The sequence below is a fragment of the Peromyscus californicus genome, unplaced genomic scaffold (genome assembly GCF_007827085.1).
Source record: "Peromyscus californicus insignis strain IS unplaced genomic scaffold, ASM782708v3 Scaffold_7__1_contigs__length_154581171, whole genome shotgun sequence".
NCBI classification, from domain to species: domain Eukaryota; kingdom Metazoa; phylum Chordata; class Mammalia; order Rodentia; family Cricetidae; genus Peromyscus; species Peromyscus californicus.
Window position 1 is genome coordinate 6,500,162 of NW_026294595.1, and position 17,120 is coordinate 6,517,281.

General features: G+C 52.9%; 3 protein-coding genes across 11 annotated transcripts in view; 2 read left to right on the top strand and 1 right to left on the bottom strand.

Moving 5' to 3' along the window:
* Positions 1–2,349, top strand: part of Stxbp1 (syntaxin binding protein 1) — a 61,955-nt gene extending 59,606 nt beyond the window's left edge. For both annotated transcript variants that reach the window (XM_052723101.1, XM_052723102.1), the window contains one exon: positions 599–2,349. Coding sequence is in view for 1 of the 2 variants with exons in the window: in XM_052723102.1 (XP_052579062.1) it covers positions 599–681 (83 nt within the window). In the remaining variant the exon portion in view is untranslated. The remainder of the gene's footprint in view (positions 1–598) is intronic.
* On the bottom strand, positions 2,172–17,010 carry Ptrh1 (peptidyl-tRNA hydrolase 1 homolog). 8 transcript variants are annotated; one of them, XR_008214859.1, is made up of 6 exons: positions 16,869–17,004; positions 16,136–16,355; positions 15,859–15,958; positions 15,645–15,690; positions 15,278–15,544; positions 2,172–4,896 (listed from the first exon to the last, which is right to left on the bottom strand). XR_008214859.1 is itself a non-coding variant. In XM_052723113.1 (5 exons), the coding sequence occupies exons 1-4, from the start codon at positions 16,962–16,964 to the stop codon at positions 15,661–15,663; spliced, it is 531 nt and encodes a 176-aa protein (XP_052579073.1). In that variant the 5' UTR covers positions 16,965–17,010; the 3' UTR covers positions 2,172–4,896; positions 15,645–15,660. The 8 variants fall into 8 exon arrangements, 6 of the variants coding, with proteins under 6 accessions (XP_052579073.1, XP_052579074.1, XP_052579071.1 ...); XR_008214860.1 differs by lacking the exon at positions 2,172–4,896 and adding an exon at positions 13,391–13,504; XM_052723113.1 differs by lacking the exon at positions 15,278–15,544 and having other exon boundaries at positions 15,645–15,775; positions 16,869–17,010.
* Cfap157 (cilia and flagella associated protein 157) lies at positions 4,948–15,170 on the top strand. Its single transcript, XM_052723115.1, has 9 exons — positions 4,948–6,728; positions 11,489–11,760; positions 12,352–12,505; positions 12,866–13,133; positions 13,400–13,530; positions 13,721–13,871; positions 14,386–14,552; positions 14,650–14,836; positions 15,099–15,170. Exons 1-9 carry the CDS (start codon positions 6,493–6,495, stop codon positions 15,168–15,170), a joined length of 1,638 nt encoding a protein of 545 aa, XP_052579075.1. The 5' UTR covers positions 4,948–6,492.
* Positions 17,011–17,120: the final 110 nt, after the last annotated feature.

Sequence of the window (17,120 nt, forward strand, 5' to 3'; positions counted from 1 at the left end):
CCATCCGTCATTTTAGTGCACCTACATCTCTATGAAAAGGCCTTCATTTTTAAATGTTTTTATTTTTATTTTTTTACCTTTGCTCTAGAAGTATATCTGATTCCATTAGCTTAAACTTTTGCAAGCATTTCTAATCTCTTACAATGCAGGTCTCCACAAGGTAAGGCCTCAGGTCCCCGCCCTTTCCCTCTCACACCTGAGGTCCCCCACCATGCCAGCACCAACATGCCGGCTTCCAGACTTCAGTGGGTCCCCGTGCCCAACAGGCAACATTCTCTCCACATAGAGATGCCTACCAGCCTCTGCCCTTAGCCACTGTCCCTTGCCATATTTGAAATTTCTCTTCCTGGCTTCACCTTTGACTTCAAGAGATAATAAGCCTGGCAGATGGCGCTGGGCTCCGATTGAGAGGTGGTTCCTAGGTTCAGCCTGGAACCCAGCTGAGCCTGAATGCCTCCTAAGTCTATTCTGACAGGGCCCAAGGGTTCCATCCCCACCCACTCCCAGCTTCCACTGGACCCAGATGAGGGTTGGGGGATGGGGAAAGAAGCCTCAGGTGAGTAGGTGAATGAACTCACTGTCTTCTCTGCCTTGCCAGGGTCCACACACATTCTCACCCCACAGAAACTGCTGGACACGCTCAAGAAGCTGAATAAAACAGATGAAGAAATAAGCAGTTAAAAACATAAGCCGCCCCTCCAAAGCCCTGGCTCCCTTCCCATAGTGCTCTGCAGCTCCCCAGTGCGAAGCCTCGTTACTCTGCTGCCTCCCCAGCCCTGCACGCCCTGGCCACCCCGCTGCCACGCTGAGTTCTTCTCCTGTGCGGAGACATCCTACCTTGTCCTTTGAAAAGCAAGAGAGTATGTGTTGTTTTTTAAAAGTGAGTATGTTCTGTACGTATCCCACACGAAGTTCACGTGCAGGCGCCACTGCAGAAGCGTCAGAACTCTGGACTGAGTGGACTTTCCTTATTTATGATCCTGTGACCTGTATATAGCCCTATGCCGTGTGCGCACATTGCTTGAGTATGGAAAGGTAGACATGTGGGTGTTTCTCAAAGCTTGTTTGGGCTCATTTCTTGTTTTGTTGGGAATCGTAAGGGGTCTGTCCCCCAGATACTCCATGCTGAGGAGTGATCTCCTCTCCGGTCCCTGCTCACCCCTGTTCTCATGCACAGAGGCTGGGGAGTGGCAGTGAGCAGAGCTCGAGAGGCCAGCATGGAACACACCTCTTCTTTGCCCAGTGTTGCAGCTGTGGGCGGGGCTTAGGGTGTCCACAGGAAGCCAGACTGTGTGCCAGCCAGTGTTGTCGCCAGAGCCTGGCACTACTCCCCTGACCTGTGTCCACAGTGCTCTAACCTGAGTTAAGTCCTCCAGCCTAAATCAGCATGCCTAGCACCCTCAGTTCCTCAAGAGAAGAGTTAGGCACATCCAGGCCCCTGCTTTCCCCAGGCTTCACGTAAGGGTCAGGAATGAAGTCCATGGGTTTGATACCCTGGTCAAAGGGTGCTTTGCTCTAGAAAGGTTGTAGGCCTGAGGCATGGGGGCCCTGCTGATCTTGTCTCCGCTCTGCAAGCGACATCAGTCAGAGTATCCAGAATTTGAGATACTTCATCATCTTAATTTTGTGTAATGTACAGTCATAGGTCATTGTGGTTGTATGAGAAAAATGATCATTTTATTCTTTGTATTAAAATCGTCGCTGTATAAAACATAGCTAGCTATAAAGCAGAAACTCCAGAAGCAGATGCTGGAAGGATGGTCTCCATCCTCAGGACGCAGCAGCTCCCTGAGCATGCCACTCACTCTGCTGCTGCTGTCGTCGTGAAACAAAGACAGTGGAAGTCACAAAAATGTCCCCAGCCCTGCCCCGCCCCGCCCCACCCCCTCCGCGGACTTGTGTGTATTACTGTGTCTTGTGCTGTCTTCGCAAATGTGGTCTATGCCTCCCTCCTCCCGCAGGTGACCTGTGCCCCTCTCCCTCCCTGGCTCTCTTAGTTCTCGGTCCTGGCCTCGTCCTTCCCCTCCAGTGACCTTGTTCCCTGAGGACCCAACCGTAGCAGCACTGGTTGATTTCTTCTGTAGCTGCTTCTTTTGTCCCTTCCCTCTGGTCAAGCAATGCTCATGCTTCAGGACCTCGTTTGTCGAACATGTGGGGTTTCCTTTATGTTATTTATATAAATAATTTCTCAAAAGGATATTTAAAAAAAAAAAAAAAGCTAGTCTGTCTTGAAACTTGTTAACTTGAAATTCTCGAATCTCAGTGTCTCGAGTACGGAAGCACAACCGTGTACCACTCTGTACCGTCCTGTACTGCAGCATTGGAGTCTAATAAAGACATCAGCGCTCACTCGTGGTGCCCAGTCTGACTGCCCATCCCACAGCTGCGGGACTACGATTTGCATCACATCACATCCGGACCTGTCTCTAGCCTTGGGCAGCAAAAAAATGCTGCCTCAGTGGACAAGCATGCTAACACTCACCTTTAATCTCCAACATTTGGGAGGCAGAGGCAGGGGGATCTCTTTGAGTTCAGCCACCCAGGTCTACATAATGAGTTCCAGGTCCAGCCAAGGCTGCATAGTGAGACACTCTCTCAAATGAATAAATAACAGTAAATAAGGACCTGCCTAGACATGAGGCGAGCTGCCTTTCACCCTGTTCCTTTCTACAATGCCTTGGCCTCAGACACTGCAGGACTCTGTATGTAGTCATGGTGTATTTAGAGCCCTGAGACGTCGGTCCCTCCATCAGTATCATTGGCCTGCCCCAGCCCACATGTAGAAAGAGCTCCTCCAGTTTGGAAGCTGGGTGTCCTGTGACCTGGGGAATCTGCTATGAGGTTAGCCCAGAGAGGAGCAGACACCAGACCAACATGGAGAAACTGACCACTCACAGGGCACAGAGGCATGGGGCTCATGAAATGCTCTCCTGCTGAGGTTTGGATATGGCTGGTCCCTGGACAGTCATGTGCTGGGAGCTCAGCCCTCAGTGTAGCAGTCCTGGCAAAGACTGAGGGAAATGACCGGGTTGTCGAGGCTACTGTGGTTCGCGCCGGAGGGCTGTTCTGTAGTCAAGCCTGGTCTCTCCCTGCCTCAACTTCTCACAGCAGACTCCTTTCTCACATGCTCCAACCAACAGCTGCGAAGTGCTAGGTCCCTTGACCTCCATAAGCAGCTGAATAAGCCAGCCCTAGGGACACAGGCTTGTGGTCCCAGCTGGTTAAGAAGCGGAGAAAACAGTAAAGTTTTAATTCTAGGAATTCTAGGGCTGCCTAGACTACAGAGAAGTTCAAGGTCAGCCTTAGCGAAACCCTGTTTCAAGACTAAAAGATAAGAACTTTAAGTTGGGTCTAGGGGAGGAGGGGGAGGCAAGAGAAGAAGAGAGAGGAACTGGGGTTGGTATGTAAAATGAAAGAGAAAATTTAAAAAAAAGGATCTGGAGCCAGGCAGAACAGTTACCTGGTGTGTGAGGCCTTAGACTTCATTGAAACACCACAAAACACAAGGAAAAGCAGCTAATTAGTGCTGGGAAGACTGCTCCGCAGGTAAGAGCACCTACTATTCAGAGGACTGGTAAGAGCACCTACTATTCAGAGGACTGGGGTTTGATTCCTAGCACTCACAGGGTGAGTCACAACCTCCTGGAATCCAGTTCCCAAGGATCCGACTCCCTCTTCTGGCCTCCATGGGCACTGCACATAGACATGCAGGCAAAATATCCACATACACAAAAATAAATCTCTGTACGTTATCCTGCCTGGGTAACAGGAAATGACACCTTCACTGTATGTAGGAATGTACCAACTCAAGGCTGTTAACATTTTGGTCCCGCCCCTTGGCGCCACCCTGTGTCCTGACATAAAAGTCTCTTTAATGAAAAACTCCACCCCTTTCTCTCTCCTCCCCCTCCACTCCCATGGGGTGTGCACCCCTCGACCCCCTCCTTCTCTCTTTCCTTCTCTCTCTCTCTCTCCTTCCTTCTCTTTGTCTCTCTATTATAATAAACCATTTCCACGCGGATGCAGCCTCTGGGTTGTGAATGTCCACCTGCTGCCCCACCGCCATGCCCGCATGGAATGGGTCACCCGCCAGACGGCTGCTGCATCTGCCCCGCATGCCAGCATGTTTCCCTGAACGTGCAGGATGCCCTCAGGGTCCCCTTGTGCAATAAATCATAACAAAGGCTACTTTGTAGATCTTGCACATGTACCAAGAATTTTTGCCCAGGGTGGTGGTGGGGAGCATCCTAGGCAACACTACCCACTTCTCTAAGGTCCCAATGACAAGTCAAAGTTTGATCCCACCACAGGTCCCCCCAGGGACCCATTGAGTTTATTGAGTGTACTCACAGAGCCTGAGTGAGGGGTCACAAGTGGGAGCATGGGGAAACAAAGCCATCTCACAGGAAATGGGAGGGATGACTTCCCCATGGCTACACAGATGGAGCCCCTTGCCTAGTTTCCCCAACCTGGGTATACTAGCCCCTTCCTGAGGTCATGTGCAGTTAGGGCAGGATTGTATATGGCTGCTTGGGAGGGGTGGCTGGATGCACAGGAGGGTCCAGTGGCCCTCCCATCCTCTCCTGTGAGGGAGGGTCAGCAGTCAATGAGCTCGGCTGAAATAGTCTTTGCAAGCGGGCCCACTCACGAAGATGGCAGCAGTAGGCTCGGAGGACAGTCTGCAGCACATCCCACCAGCTCCGACAAGACTCGCCGTGGAGGCAGACCAGTGAAGACAGTCTCGCAATCACGCCAGGCCTCTCCTGGGCCTGTGTTAGCTGGTCCCTGCCACTTTACAGGCGAGGAAGCTGAGGTTCGGGGGGTGATGCCCTGTTTCACAACACTCCTCCTGGAAGACGTCAGCCAGCCACTGTGTCCTGTCTGTCACCAGAATGCCTGGAATAAGATCCAACACACGACTTGAATTCTACGCTGAGTAACTGTTGAAGCCCAGTAAATCCTGCGTCCTCCTTCTCCCCAGGGTCACCTGTCCCTCTTTCTGCTGCTTTTTAGTGTTTTGTTCACTTGCTCTGTGTTGTTTTGTTACCATTGTGTGTGTGTGTGTGTGCAGTGGTGTGCATGTGGAGGTCAGAGACCAACTCGCAGGGGTCAGTTTTCTCTGTTCACTGTAGGTTCTGGGCATAGAACTCAGCTCGCCGGGCTGTGTGGCAAGAGCCCATGAGCCATATTGCTGGCCCATGTTTTCTTGAGACAGAGCCTTGCTGAGTTGCCCAGGCTGACCTTGAACTTGTGTTCCTCCTGCCCCCACCCCTCTCAGCTGAGATAGCAGGGGTGCAGGGCCACCCTGGGCTACCCTCTTCTGTTTTTTGATTTGTTTTGGTTTGGTTTGGGTTTGGTTTATTTCCGACTTCTCTTGGCCCAGGATTTCTGTCATTTCACCCCTCCCTGATCCCACCAAACGGCAAAGAAGTACTGTGTCCTGCCAAGGCCCTAGTGCCCAGTGTCCCAGGGCTCACAGGGAGCCTCGGGTCACTCCTCCAAAAGCTGTAGTGTATCTTCAGAGAAGATACTGCAGCAGGCCAAAGCATGGTCGGTCATGGCACACGCTACTAGCCCAGTGACCCTGGAACCCAGGCCACCAGCTGTGGCTGTTCTCCCTGTCCGTCCAGGGCCTCCAGTCCTGGGCAGGGTTTCAGCAAAGGTGCCCACCTGTGTGTGACACCAGGCGTTCACTCCCATGGGTCAGAATGACCGTGGCTGCGAGAATCAGGTAGACCCGAGTGGAACCTCTCTAATCCTCTGCTTATGAAGAATGTTCCCTCTTGTAGCATTCCCAAAGTGAGCCCCCTCACAGTGAACCCACTAAGCGCTCAGTCATCACTGAACATGATGACAGGCCCCAGGCATGCCTGGGGACCAAAGAGCACACACTCACGGACTGACAAAAGCCCAATGTGACTGAGGAGATGGATACCTACTGTCCACCATCCCACGCCTGCATGCTGCCTTCTCAACCCCAGGGGCTTTCCCTCCCTACCACGCTACAGCCAAGACCAAAGCTACAGAAAGAACTGTGTCTGCCTGGGGTAGCAATGGACAGATGGACCCTGCCACTAAGCTTTAAGGATATCTCAAGACTCCAGCCCGGGAGCCTCCAGTATAAACTGTTGTGTGGCTGTGCCACGAAAGGATTGACAGGTCTAGGAGAGGTGCTTCCTAGCACGGGGGCCCAGTGATTGTTTTTCTGCTTTTGACTAAGAATCTATGAGGAGGTCCACTTGGCTAGGCCTCCATCTTCTCATTAGGCCAAAGTCCCAAAGTGACAGGCTGTGATTTCTGGGGCTCTTGATAATTGTAATTAATTTACCACATTATTTATTTCCATTTGGGAGAAGGAAAGGTCTTGCTGGAACCCAAACTTGTACCCAAGTGATCTGAAAGGCTAAGCCCAGGCCAGACACAGGCTCCCTGTCCAGAAGAGGAAAGTGGCCCTTTAAAACTCAGCCTCACACTGTCAGGCTGTTGCTATGTATGGAACCAATTTCCTTAGCAACCACCTGGCTTCTTAAAGAGGACTTGAAACAGCCATCAGCCATGGCTCCCAAAAAGAAGCCGAACAAAGGTGGCAAAGAGTCTGAGGTCAAGAAGAAGAAAGGGGGCAAAAAGGATTCCAGTGCGGTTGCCAAGTCTACAGACCCCACCGTGGTGGAGGAGCTGAAGGAGTTCTACCACAAACAGATCCAAGACCTGGAGGACCGGCTGGCCCGGTGGGTGGGCGGCAGGGATGCTACTGTGCCAGGCCAGAAGCCCACACAGGCTCAGACAGGGGCCTGAGATCTGGGTTCTGGCCTCCTATGGGATGTTCAGACCACTTGTAAGTGGTGAATGGATCCCCCCACCCCTTCACAGCTCCCAGAGCTTGGGGAGCACTCCGCTAATTAGCATCTCAATCACAGGTAACCCCACCCCCGCTCCAGCAGAATGGGACCTTTTAGTTTGGTTGGTTGTTTTTGTTTTGTTTTGGGGGGGTTTTTTGAGACAGGGTTTCTCTGTGTAGCTCTGGCTATCCTGGAACTCGCTCTGTAGACCAGGCTGGCCTCAAACTCAGAGATCTGCCTGCCTTTGCCTCCTGAGTGCTGGGATTAAAGGCATATGCCACCACCGCCCAGCTCAGAGTGGATCTTAAGCATTATTAGTTTAGTAAGTGGGATGAATCAGAAATGGCTCCCCCTGGTGGCCATGGAGGTCATTCATTCCCTCTTTGCTTATGCCAAGCCCCAGTCAGTGTGTTTCTCTAGGCTGGGGCTGTTTCCTTAAGTGTATTTGCTTTGTTTTAGAGACAGGGTCTTACTCTGTAGCCCAGGCTAGCCTCGAACTCATGTTAATCCACCTGCCTCAGCCTCCCAAGTGCTGAGATTACAAGTGTGAACCACTACAGGTCCTAAATGGGAACTTGAGAAGGGGATTTTCTATATGGGGATTCCCTTTTAGAGCTGGGTTTGGAGGTGACAGAAACGGCAGGGAAAGGACCTTCCTAACATTTAATAAGAAATGCTGCATTTGCTCATCATTTTTCTTACTTTAAAACTAGTTTCAGAGCCAGTGAGACGGCTCGGAGGCACTGGCCACTCATCCCAGCGCACATGCTGGAGAGAGAACTGACTCCTGCATGTTGCCCTCTGACCTCCACAACGGCCCACACGCATGCATGCACATACACAGTCAATAAGTAAAATATGATAGGAACTACCGAAATGTCCCCGGGGGCCTGCCCTGAGGAGATTTCTCCAGAGTCCTGGGGAAGATGAGGGAATGAATCTAAGTGCACCGAGCTCTACCGTCCGTTCACTTTATTCCTCTAAGACAAAACTATCTACACAGCTTCAACTCTGCCCTCTACTTAGCCCCTCTCCGTCCCTTCTCCTGCTGCCCCTAATAGCTCTAACTAGGTTCTTCACGTCTCATCCTCATCTTCATCTTTGTTCCTCCTCGTTCTTCCCTGGAACCTACAATCTGCAAACTCTGCCCTTTCTGGTCGGGTGGGGTAGCTCTGCTTGGAGCTAGGAAACTGCCCCATAGCCTCACTGCACCAGGGATGCAAAGAGCCCTTTTGTTCTAAGTTGCTGGAGGCTGCCACTTTGGGCTGTGAGAGGAAGGGGGGTCTGAGCTTAATTTGCACAAAAAGCAAGGCTATGTACCTAACACCCGCCTGGCCCCGGAGACAGGCGGTGTCTCTATATGGGTGTTTCCCTTAATTCAGGAGACCAGGTTGGCGGGACATGCTTTGTCCTTAGATGTTAGCTAAAGGAGATATTGTTATACCCAGATCATGACCCCAAAGAGACCACCAAAGACAGAGGTGTCCAGAATCCAACAGCAAGGTTTATTCTATAGATACAAGTCTAGACAGGGAACTCATTCCTACACCCAATAGAGTGAGGCAGGGAAGAGTTGCTCTTTCTTTGTGAGGCTAGCTTTTTAAAGGCAAAAACCGAAAGCCCTTCAAGGCGGTTGGGGGTTACAATTATCATTTTGGGGGCAGTCCAGCACAAGTCCCAGGCTTTGTCCTTGAGCTGCCATGGGGGCTAGCTGGCCTAGCACATACTGACTGTGGGGGCTGGCTCAGTGGTCTAGGCTCTGTCCTTGACTCATGCACATAACTCTAAGTTGGTGAGGGGTCCCAGACAGTAAACATCTGGCTGAACTTTGAGCAGTCAGAGTATGTGCAGAAAGGGAGCTACTGCAAGGACTATTCTTTTGTTCACGGCCCTCCAGAGACTGCTTGCTCAGTCTCAGGAAACTGAAATTGAGGCCTGATCTCTGAGAGAAGACTGAGCAGCCTGTTAAGATATCTGCTTGGTCCGTTCAATATCTGGTTTTAATGCTAAAAAAGGAAAGCAGAAGGCAGAAAACCTTGCCTATGTGACTGTATCCAAGTACCTTAAGTGTATATACCCAAGGAATGATCAAATCCACAGTTAGAAATTCTTGGGGAGGCTGTGAGAGTGCATTTGAAATTCATGGCAGGAAACAGCTGATATATCAAAAGCTGAATAACACCAACTACTCCTTGAGATATGGCTTTTCCTTTGGAAGAATTTCTTGATTCTTTCAGGTACAGCTTTACCATATTCAACTGAACTCCTACTACATTCCTGTGGCCTGCAGCATAGAATGTTTGTAAAAATATCATTTCTAACCTGGGAACAGTGGCACATGCCTACAACCTCAGCACTTGAAAGGCAGAGGCAGGAGGTTTGCTCTAAATTCAAGGCCAGCTTGAAGGCTGCCCAGTAATTTCCAGGCCAGCCTGGGCTATAGGTGTGGGAGCCCATTTTCAGGTTCCTCGTGGCTTTACTCAGTAGATCTGCATAGAGAGGATGATTAGGACCACGGGCCTGAGTGCAGGTGTCTGAGATGGTCTGCACTTGGCTGTGCTGGGGGGGAGGTCTTTTGCTCCATCCCTTGGCGTCTCTATAAATACCCTGAGGCAGAGACAGGGAAAAGGTTCCAGGCCCTCTCGAGGCTATCCTGTATTTTCTATCTGTTCATCTCCACAATCTAAATCCTTCTATCTTATATTTCCTGCTGCTCGCACTCAAGAAAACTCTGGGGAGCTGTGGGGTTGGTGGATAAACGCCCCGAATATAGGGTAACACCCTGTCTCCAAAGAACAAAAGCTCTGAACAGCAGTAGTGGTGCACACACCTTTAATCCCAGTTCTTAGGAGGCAAAGGCAGGCAGACCTCTGAGTTCGAGGCCAGCCTGGTCTACAGAGTGAGTTCCAGGACAGCCGGGACTACACAGAGAAACCCTGTCTCAAAAAAAACCAAAAAGCTATCTTGCTGACACTATGAAGCTCCTGCCCCAGCCCCAGAGCCCCACTCCCACTAAAAGAGATGGCTCAGTGACTGAACCACCTGCCACTCAGAGTGAGGACTGGAATTTGAATCCCCAGCACCCATACAAACGAGTAGGTATGGTGCCCACCTGTAACCCCAGAGGCAGAGAGAAAGGATCCCCTACAGCAAACCAGCTAGACTGGTGAACTCCTGAGCACTGGGTTCAAGTGGAAGACCCTGCTTCTATATAGAAGGTGGAGAGCCTCCCTTTCCTTATTTATAAAATGAGTATAATTATCACAGCACCTACATCCTTGTCATTGGGGATCTCAGCAAATGTCTGCCTCTGACCTCCACACACATACACACACAAATGGAGCTGCTCATGACTGAGGCTGCAGAAAATCATGGCTGGTGTTGAGTCTGTGTGGACTCGGACAGCCCTGTGCTGTCCCGTTTTATACCAGTCCCAGAAGAGAAGCGCAGCCAGGGTCACTGAGGCTCAGAGAGGAAGAGGAGGAAGCAGGATGACAGCCCTGGCCTCTCTGACTCCTGTGGCAGGCTGTTTTCTCTCCCAACAAAGGCACCCATACCCTGAAATGCCTTGTATGCAGAATCCATTCAAAAGACTTATGAATACTTAAATATTTGTGCATAAAACAACTTCCAAATGCTTTAATTCTCCCATCTGAAACCAGTAAACATGGTATCCTTAAAATTCACAAACGTCCTTTGACCGAACACAACAGATAGAATGCATCGTGAAAAACAGATTTAGCACACGGTTAGTGGGTGCTTACTACTGGCTAAGCCGTTAGGCCCCGCGGTGCAGAGGCCGGGGCTGCCAAGTGCAGAAGGCGCTCCCGGCCGACTGGCTGCACTGTAGGGCCAGGCACTATGGCTTTCAGGTAGCCTGGCTTGGGTCAAGTTCTAGGATTATCACTTTCTAGTTCCTTCATCTCTCCAACCTCAGTTTCCCTGTGTTGCTGGGGACAAATGCACACCACCTACAACCCGGAAACAGATGGGAACATCTGTTTCCACTGTGAGCAGAGTACAGGCTCAGTCCCCACAGGACTTACATTTGAGAGAGGTAACCAGGCATGGTGGTGGCGCACGCCTTTAATCCCAGCACTCGGGAGGCAGAGTCAGGTACATTTCTGTGAGTTTGAGGCCCTGTCTCAAAACAACAAAAACCACCTGAGTGAGGTAGTCAATATAAAATACTGGCTGCAAGATGACTCAGTGAGCAAAGTCCTGACAAGCAGCAGAACTGGGTCTCAGATCCCCAGAAGCCCGGAGAAAAGCCAGGCATGGCAAGGAGTCCCTGAAACCCTGGTACTGACGGGAAAGGAGACCGGTGGCTCTCTGAAGCTCACCAGCTAGCCAGCCTAGCCAAACCATCACACTTTAGATTGAGGGAGAGACTCTGCCTCAGAAACTAAAGGTGGAAGGCCATCAAAGAGGATGCTCAACACTGACTTCAGGGCTTTTATGTGCTCGCCCGCTCTCTCTGTCTCTGTCTCTCTCGGCCCGAGGCACAGTTAGTAGAGGCTGGATTCAGATCATGAGGAACTTCAAATGGCCCTTTACAGAAGGAGGGTCTGGGAGAGCAGGTTCAGTGGTGTCTGTGACAGGGCCTAGCCTGCCTTGACCCTGCATCTCCCCTTCATCCCCAACCCTAGGTATCAGCGGAAGTGGGATGAGCTGGCTGTGCAAGAGAAGCTCTTCCGCCAGGAGTTCGAGCAGCTGGCCAACAACAAGAAAGAGATTGTGGCCTTCCTCAAGCGCACCCTCAACCAGAGGGTGGATGAGATCACGGAGCTCAACGACCAGCTGCAGAGCCTTCAGCTGGCAAAGGAGATGGAGAAGGACGCCTTCGAGGCACAGCTGGCCCAGGTGCGCCATGAATTCCAGGAGACCAAGGACCAGCTCACCACAGAGAACATTGCCCTCGGTGAGGGGACCAGGGGACCAGTCAACACACCTCTGTCAATTTGCCACTGAAGGCTGCGAGACCCAAACCCACAGCTGTCACGGAGCGAGGCTGGGCCTCACTTGGGAACTGGGGCTAACGCAGCTACCTTGAGTAGTAACAGCAGCATGCTACTTCAAACACTATCTGCCTTAAGTGACCATGCATTCACAAGGCCAGAAATGTCCCCCTTCCCGTTTGTAGATGAGGAAGTGCTTCAAAAAAGGTGGTCTTATCTATGGCACCCATTTGGAAGGGGACACTAAGACCTGACTGCCCAGATTCAGCTGAGGTTGTCATGGTCACCCTCACGTGGGGAGGTATCAGGGAGGCTTCTTGAGAAGATGGGCTGAACAAGGCTTGGTGATTAGCAGAGTGGTGGGAAGGCACTCCAGGAAAGGCTGCCCATGTGCAGGGCCAGCTCTGTCCTGTGCAGCCTAGTCCTGCTGGAGCAGAAAGCATGTGTGGGGAAGGGTAGGCAGGAAGGACATGGGCAAGGTTGAGCCCTCGGAGGGGGTCACTCACGGCTCTCAGGGGCAGCTCCTCACCAGCCTTGTGGCCCCTGATGGGCAGGGGTAAAGCTGGCTGCCCTGGAAGAATTTCGGCTGCAGAAAGAGGAGCTCACAGACAAGTACTTGATGCTAGAGGAGCAGCTGAAAAAGCAGGAGAGTGAATACAAGGACTACGTGTACAACCTGGAGAAGAAGTCTGTGCTGGACAAGGACAGGTGGGCGGGCTGGGGACCTGCTGGGGCCACACACACCCGTCTCCACATTCCTCCTCACTTCCTAGAAGGGGTTAATGGACTCCCCAGACTGTCCCCCAAACCCTGATTGGGATTTAGTGGGGGAGGGAAGGAAGGAAAGAGTTAGGTCCCACCAGTTCCCTGGGCTGGCACTGAACATTACTTTTGTGTCACTTCTTGTCACTTAATTGCATTTAAGAATGTGTTTCAATGGTTCAAATTCCAAGGGCCCAGAGATTCTCTGGGGGAAAGCCTGGGTACTCTTGGATCCCCACCCAAAAAAAGGGGTTCCAAGACATACCCATCTGCTTGACTTCCTTCCAATCCCACCCTCCTGGTCAGGCTAAGGAAAGAGATCATCCAGCGTGTGAACCTAGTGGCCACTGAGTTCCGCAAGGTGGCCACTAACCAGATGTGGGAGACGACCAGGCGGGCCATCCTGGAGAACAACAACGTGACTCTGCAGCTGTCCTGGGTGTCGCAGCAAGGGGTGCAGCTGCTGCAGGAGAACGAGCAGCTCAAGGGCGCGCATGATGAACTGCACCAGCAGGTGGAGCTCCTGGAGAACACCCAAGAGATCATGGCCAGAAACAACAGAGGCCATAAGAAGGTGTGACCACATGCCCTCCACACGTGAAATGACAGTGGTCCCCATGCCAGAGCCAAGTCATGAGGTGTGGGGGAGGGTTTGCAGTGAGGGCCCAGGCTTTCCTCGTGGGGATGCTGGCCCTGGCTCTGGAGCCTAGTTGCATGGGGAGCCCACCTTCCGGCCTAGCTGTTATCCAGAGGTGGTGCTGGCTGTATCTGCAGCAGGGAGGAAGGGTGGGCTGGGGTCCCACCGTAAGTCTGCACACGGACACCTGCCCACCGCTGCAGGTCATCCTCATGCTGACAGAGAAGTGCCGCCAGCAGAGGCAGGTCACAGAAGAGGCAGAGCAGCTTCGCCTCCTGCTGGCCGAACTGGAGCAGAACTTCCAGAAGCTGCAGAAGGACGACCAGACCCTGAGGTGAGCCTGAGTTGGGTGGAAGCCGGCCTGGGAATTCCCTTGTCTACACAGCCTCAGGGTTTGGTCTATCAGACAGGCTGAAGCCTGGATTTAGATGGGCTGCACAGAACAGGCAGGGCCCCGGCAAGCGGTGGTGCCGGCCAGAGCTGGGAGATGGGCAAGCAGTGGGCTCTATCTTGTCCTGGCCCAGGAGTGAGAAAGACCAGCTCGACCAGCAACTGAGGGAACAGCAGGCAGAGGTGAATCAGCTCCGAAAGAAGCTGGCTGAGGAACAGAAGGTTCGGGCCAGGCTGGAAACAGTCCTGGCCCAGGCCACCTCCCTCCTACAGGAAATTGTGCAGGTGAGCAGCGGCGGGAGAGGCCAAGAGGCCACCGGGGCCAAGCTTAGAGAGTTCTTTCCTGAGAGGCACACGGCCAGACTCCTTTTCTGATTCTGGACCTCAAAGATCCATTCAAGAGTTGGTTCTGAGCCGGGCGGTGGTGGCGCACACCTTTAATCCCAGCACTGGGAGGCAGAGCCAGGCGGATCTCTGTGAGTTCAAGGCCAGCCTGGACTACAGAGTGAGATCCAGGAAAGGCTCAAAGCTACACAGAGAAACCCTGTCTCAAAAACCAAAAAAAAAAAAAAAAAAAAAAAGAGTTGGTTCTGATCATACAAGCTACTGAGGAGGCTGAGGCAGGATCCAAATTCAAGACCTGACTGGGGCTACAGATTGAGTTCAAGGCCAGCCTGGGCAACTTAGCATCTTAAAATAACAAGGCGGGTGTGGCGGCAGTGCACACCTTTCGTCCCAGCACTTGGGAAGGGTGGGTATCGGCCACTGGTATGTAAGCCGTCTCACATCACACCGACAGATGCGAACAGATGCAGAGGATGGGGACTTTGACGTAGTATTCCAACTGCAGCGCAAGGAACTGCTGCAGCAGTTGCTGGCTCTGCTCATCTCGGCTGTGGCTTCAAAACCGCAGCTGGCTATGCGCTGCCACCAGGAAAACCAGCCCCAGGGCCCAACCAAAGAGAGGTGAGCAGACCCCGACTCTCCGTTCTCTCTCAGAACCTCAGCCTCCTCTTGTGGAGATGGAGGTGATGACGCAGGGTTCTCCCCACACCCGACTCAGCACCCAGATGATATCCAGGACCTCGGCTGCTTCACTGAGGCAGCAGCTCTCAACCATCACAACCTACAAGCCTGGGGATCTCGGGCTGGTGCCTCGCCAGGTCCACATCCCACCCAACCCCCAGGACCTCAGGGCTCTCTCATATGTCACCCGAATGGGGATCTGCCAGTTACAGAACACTAATGAGGTAGGAGTGCCAGGGACCCTGGGGACAGCAAGCTGACAGCTGGCCCTAGTTTTTCCATGCATAGTTGGGCGGCTTCAGGGACCTCTCTGGTCCTCCCTACCTGTCAAATGGCCCGACGAAAACAGGCAAACCTATGTTACCCTTGGGAGAGGGTCTGCTAGACTCTTTTGTCTCAACCCCATTGGTAAGGAATGGGTTAGGAGGTTACCCCACCCACCCAAGGAGGCTTCAGATTTCGAGCAAGCATCTTTTAATCTTGCAGATCTCCCCATCTGGCGCTCTCAAAAGATTCAGAAAGTTCAGCCTTCCTAAACCTTTCCTACACCGTAAGTAGCGCACGGAGAGACCAAGCCAGCGCAGACATAGACTGTTGTGGCCACAGTCCCTCCTTCACCTGCAAGTGGCCTGGGGCAACCCAGAAGTTATATAAAGAGTGGGTACCACATGTGTCATGGCAGTTCTGTGGCTGTGCCTGGGCTTCAGGGTACCGGCAGGCAGTCAAACAGGTAGATAAGTCCACTGGTGTCAGAGGCCAGACGATGGCTCCCGGCTTCGAGCACGGATGTGGTCCAGAAGCAGGTCAGTGGCCTGATCCAGCAACGGAGACAGTAGCTCCTGCTCCTCAGGGGAAAAGCAGCCCAGGACGTGGGCCTGTATCATACTAGAGTGTGTGGGGCGCCCAATGCCCACCCGCAGCCTCGGCATTGCCTGTGGGGTGCCAGAGGGATGAGGGGGCCTTGGTAAGATACACTGGGGACCCCATGCTGGCCACCCCCCACCCAGGGCAGGGCAGAGGGGGTGGACTTACACTGGAGTTCAGACAGCTAATGCAGGACCGGACTCCATTGTGGCCTCTTGGAGGGATTTGAGGAGCAGTTAGTACTTCCTGAGGCAGTCCCCTCACTTCCCTTGCCCAGGCTTCCTTTGGAGCACCCCAGCCTGTAGAGATAGGCTCAGCAACCCTACTCCACCCCAACAAAGGCCAGCATCCCTACCCAAACCTGAGCACATGCAAGCCTCACCTTGCGCTGCCCCCCAGCTTCAGAGCCAGCTTCCCCAGGGGCTTGTCAAGTTCATCATGCACCAGATAGATCTCCTCCGCAGCCAGCCCAAACAGCTCCGCTTGGCACAGGGAAACACCCTCGTTACTGCCTATCTGCTCAGAGGGATCACAACGACCCCCATATAGAAACAGGTCCCAAGTCCTCACTGTAGTAACTGGGGTTCACCGGGCACTTGTCACAGTTGAAACCCTTCTCTAGTCCCTATGCCCTCTTATCCATGAAGGCCAAAACTCACCGGCTTGGGCCACGCTGCGCCCATTGACGTTCATGAGGCGCCGTGGCCGGAGCAATACCAACTGGGCATCCCCGAACGGGGCCAGGGCAAGGTCGGCAGCGCAGCGAGAGTCGCGAGCCCAGCTCTCGGCCACTCCCAGTCGCCTCGCTATTTGCCCCAGCACCGCCATACCCACGCTGTGCCGTGTGTCAGGCATCCCATGGTTCCCCAGGCCAGCTACCTGCAGCAACACCACAGAAAACAGACCGAATAACCTATCACATAGGACCCAAAACAGTGATTAGGAAACAGAGAGGAGCGCCAGGGTCGAGAAGGAGCACTTAAGGGTTTGGGAACTCCTGGAAGCCCCACCAAGTTGGAGGTGCTGCACTCTGGTGCGGGAGCAGAGCTCCTAAAAAGTTTGGAGCCGGCCAATACTGCCGGTCATCTACTTAACTAAGCAGAAAATCTGAGAAGGAGCTCGGTAAGGTGGCTGAGAAGGTAAGGGCACTTGCTGTCCTACAACTTAGGTTCGATCCCCGAGACCCACATGGTGGAAGGAGAGAATTAACTTCCAAGTTGCCCTCTGACAGACACACGGCACATGCACACACAAACGTAACCTAAAATCTTAAATGTTAAAAAAAAAAGGAGGGTGGGGGCTGACAAGGAACTTGGGAGACTTTACCCGGGAGACAGTGGCAGCATCGGAGCCGGGCCCGAATCCCTGCGTAGTCACCCACGCCCCACTCACCAGCCACCGCCTCCCGGGGAACCGAGCGTCCGAAACGCGCTGCCTCAAAGCCCAACTCCGCCGCATCCCGGAGCGAAAAGGGCCGGACGGCGCCATGCCGCCCCAATTCACGGCCAGGACCCCGCCCCTTGACGTCAGGCAGCCCTAAGCCAATAGCATCGCCACGTGTCCAGCGACGGCCAATCCAGGCCGAGTTCGGCGGCCTCCATGTTTTTGCGGGGAGGAAGTGGGCGGGGGCGCAGGCACGGAGGG

Bases quoted from the DNA above. Each gene is read 5' to 3' on its own strand.
- Ptrh1 (XM_052723109.1), bottom strand. From the start codon at position 16,964: ATGGCGCCGTCCGGCCCTTTTCGCTCCGGGATGCGGCGGAGTTGGGCT. The intron at 15,691-15,858 runs GTGAGGCTTGCA...AATCCCTCCAAG, and splicing joins AAGCTGGGGGGCAGCGCAAG to AGGCCACAATGGAGTCCGGT. The intron at 15,545-15,644 runs GTAAGTCCACCC...GGCACCCCACAG, and splicing joins TTAGCTGTCTGAACTCCAGT to GCAATGCCGAGGCTGCGGGT.
- Cfap157 (XM_052723115.1), top strand. From the start codon at position 6,493: ATGGAACCAATTTCCTTAGCAACCACCTGGCTTCTTAAAGAGGACTTG. The intron at 13,134-13,399 runs GTGTGACCACAT...CCACCGCTGCAG, and splicing joins ACAACAGAGGCCATAAGAAG to GTCATCCTCATGCTGACAGA. The intron at 14,553-14,649 runs GTGAGCAGACCC...CACCCGACTCAG, and splicing joins CAGGGCCCAACCAAAGAGAG to CACCCAGATGATATCCAGGA.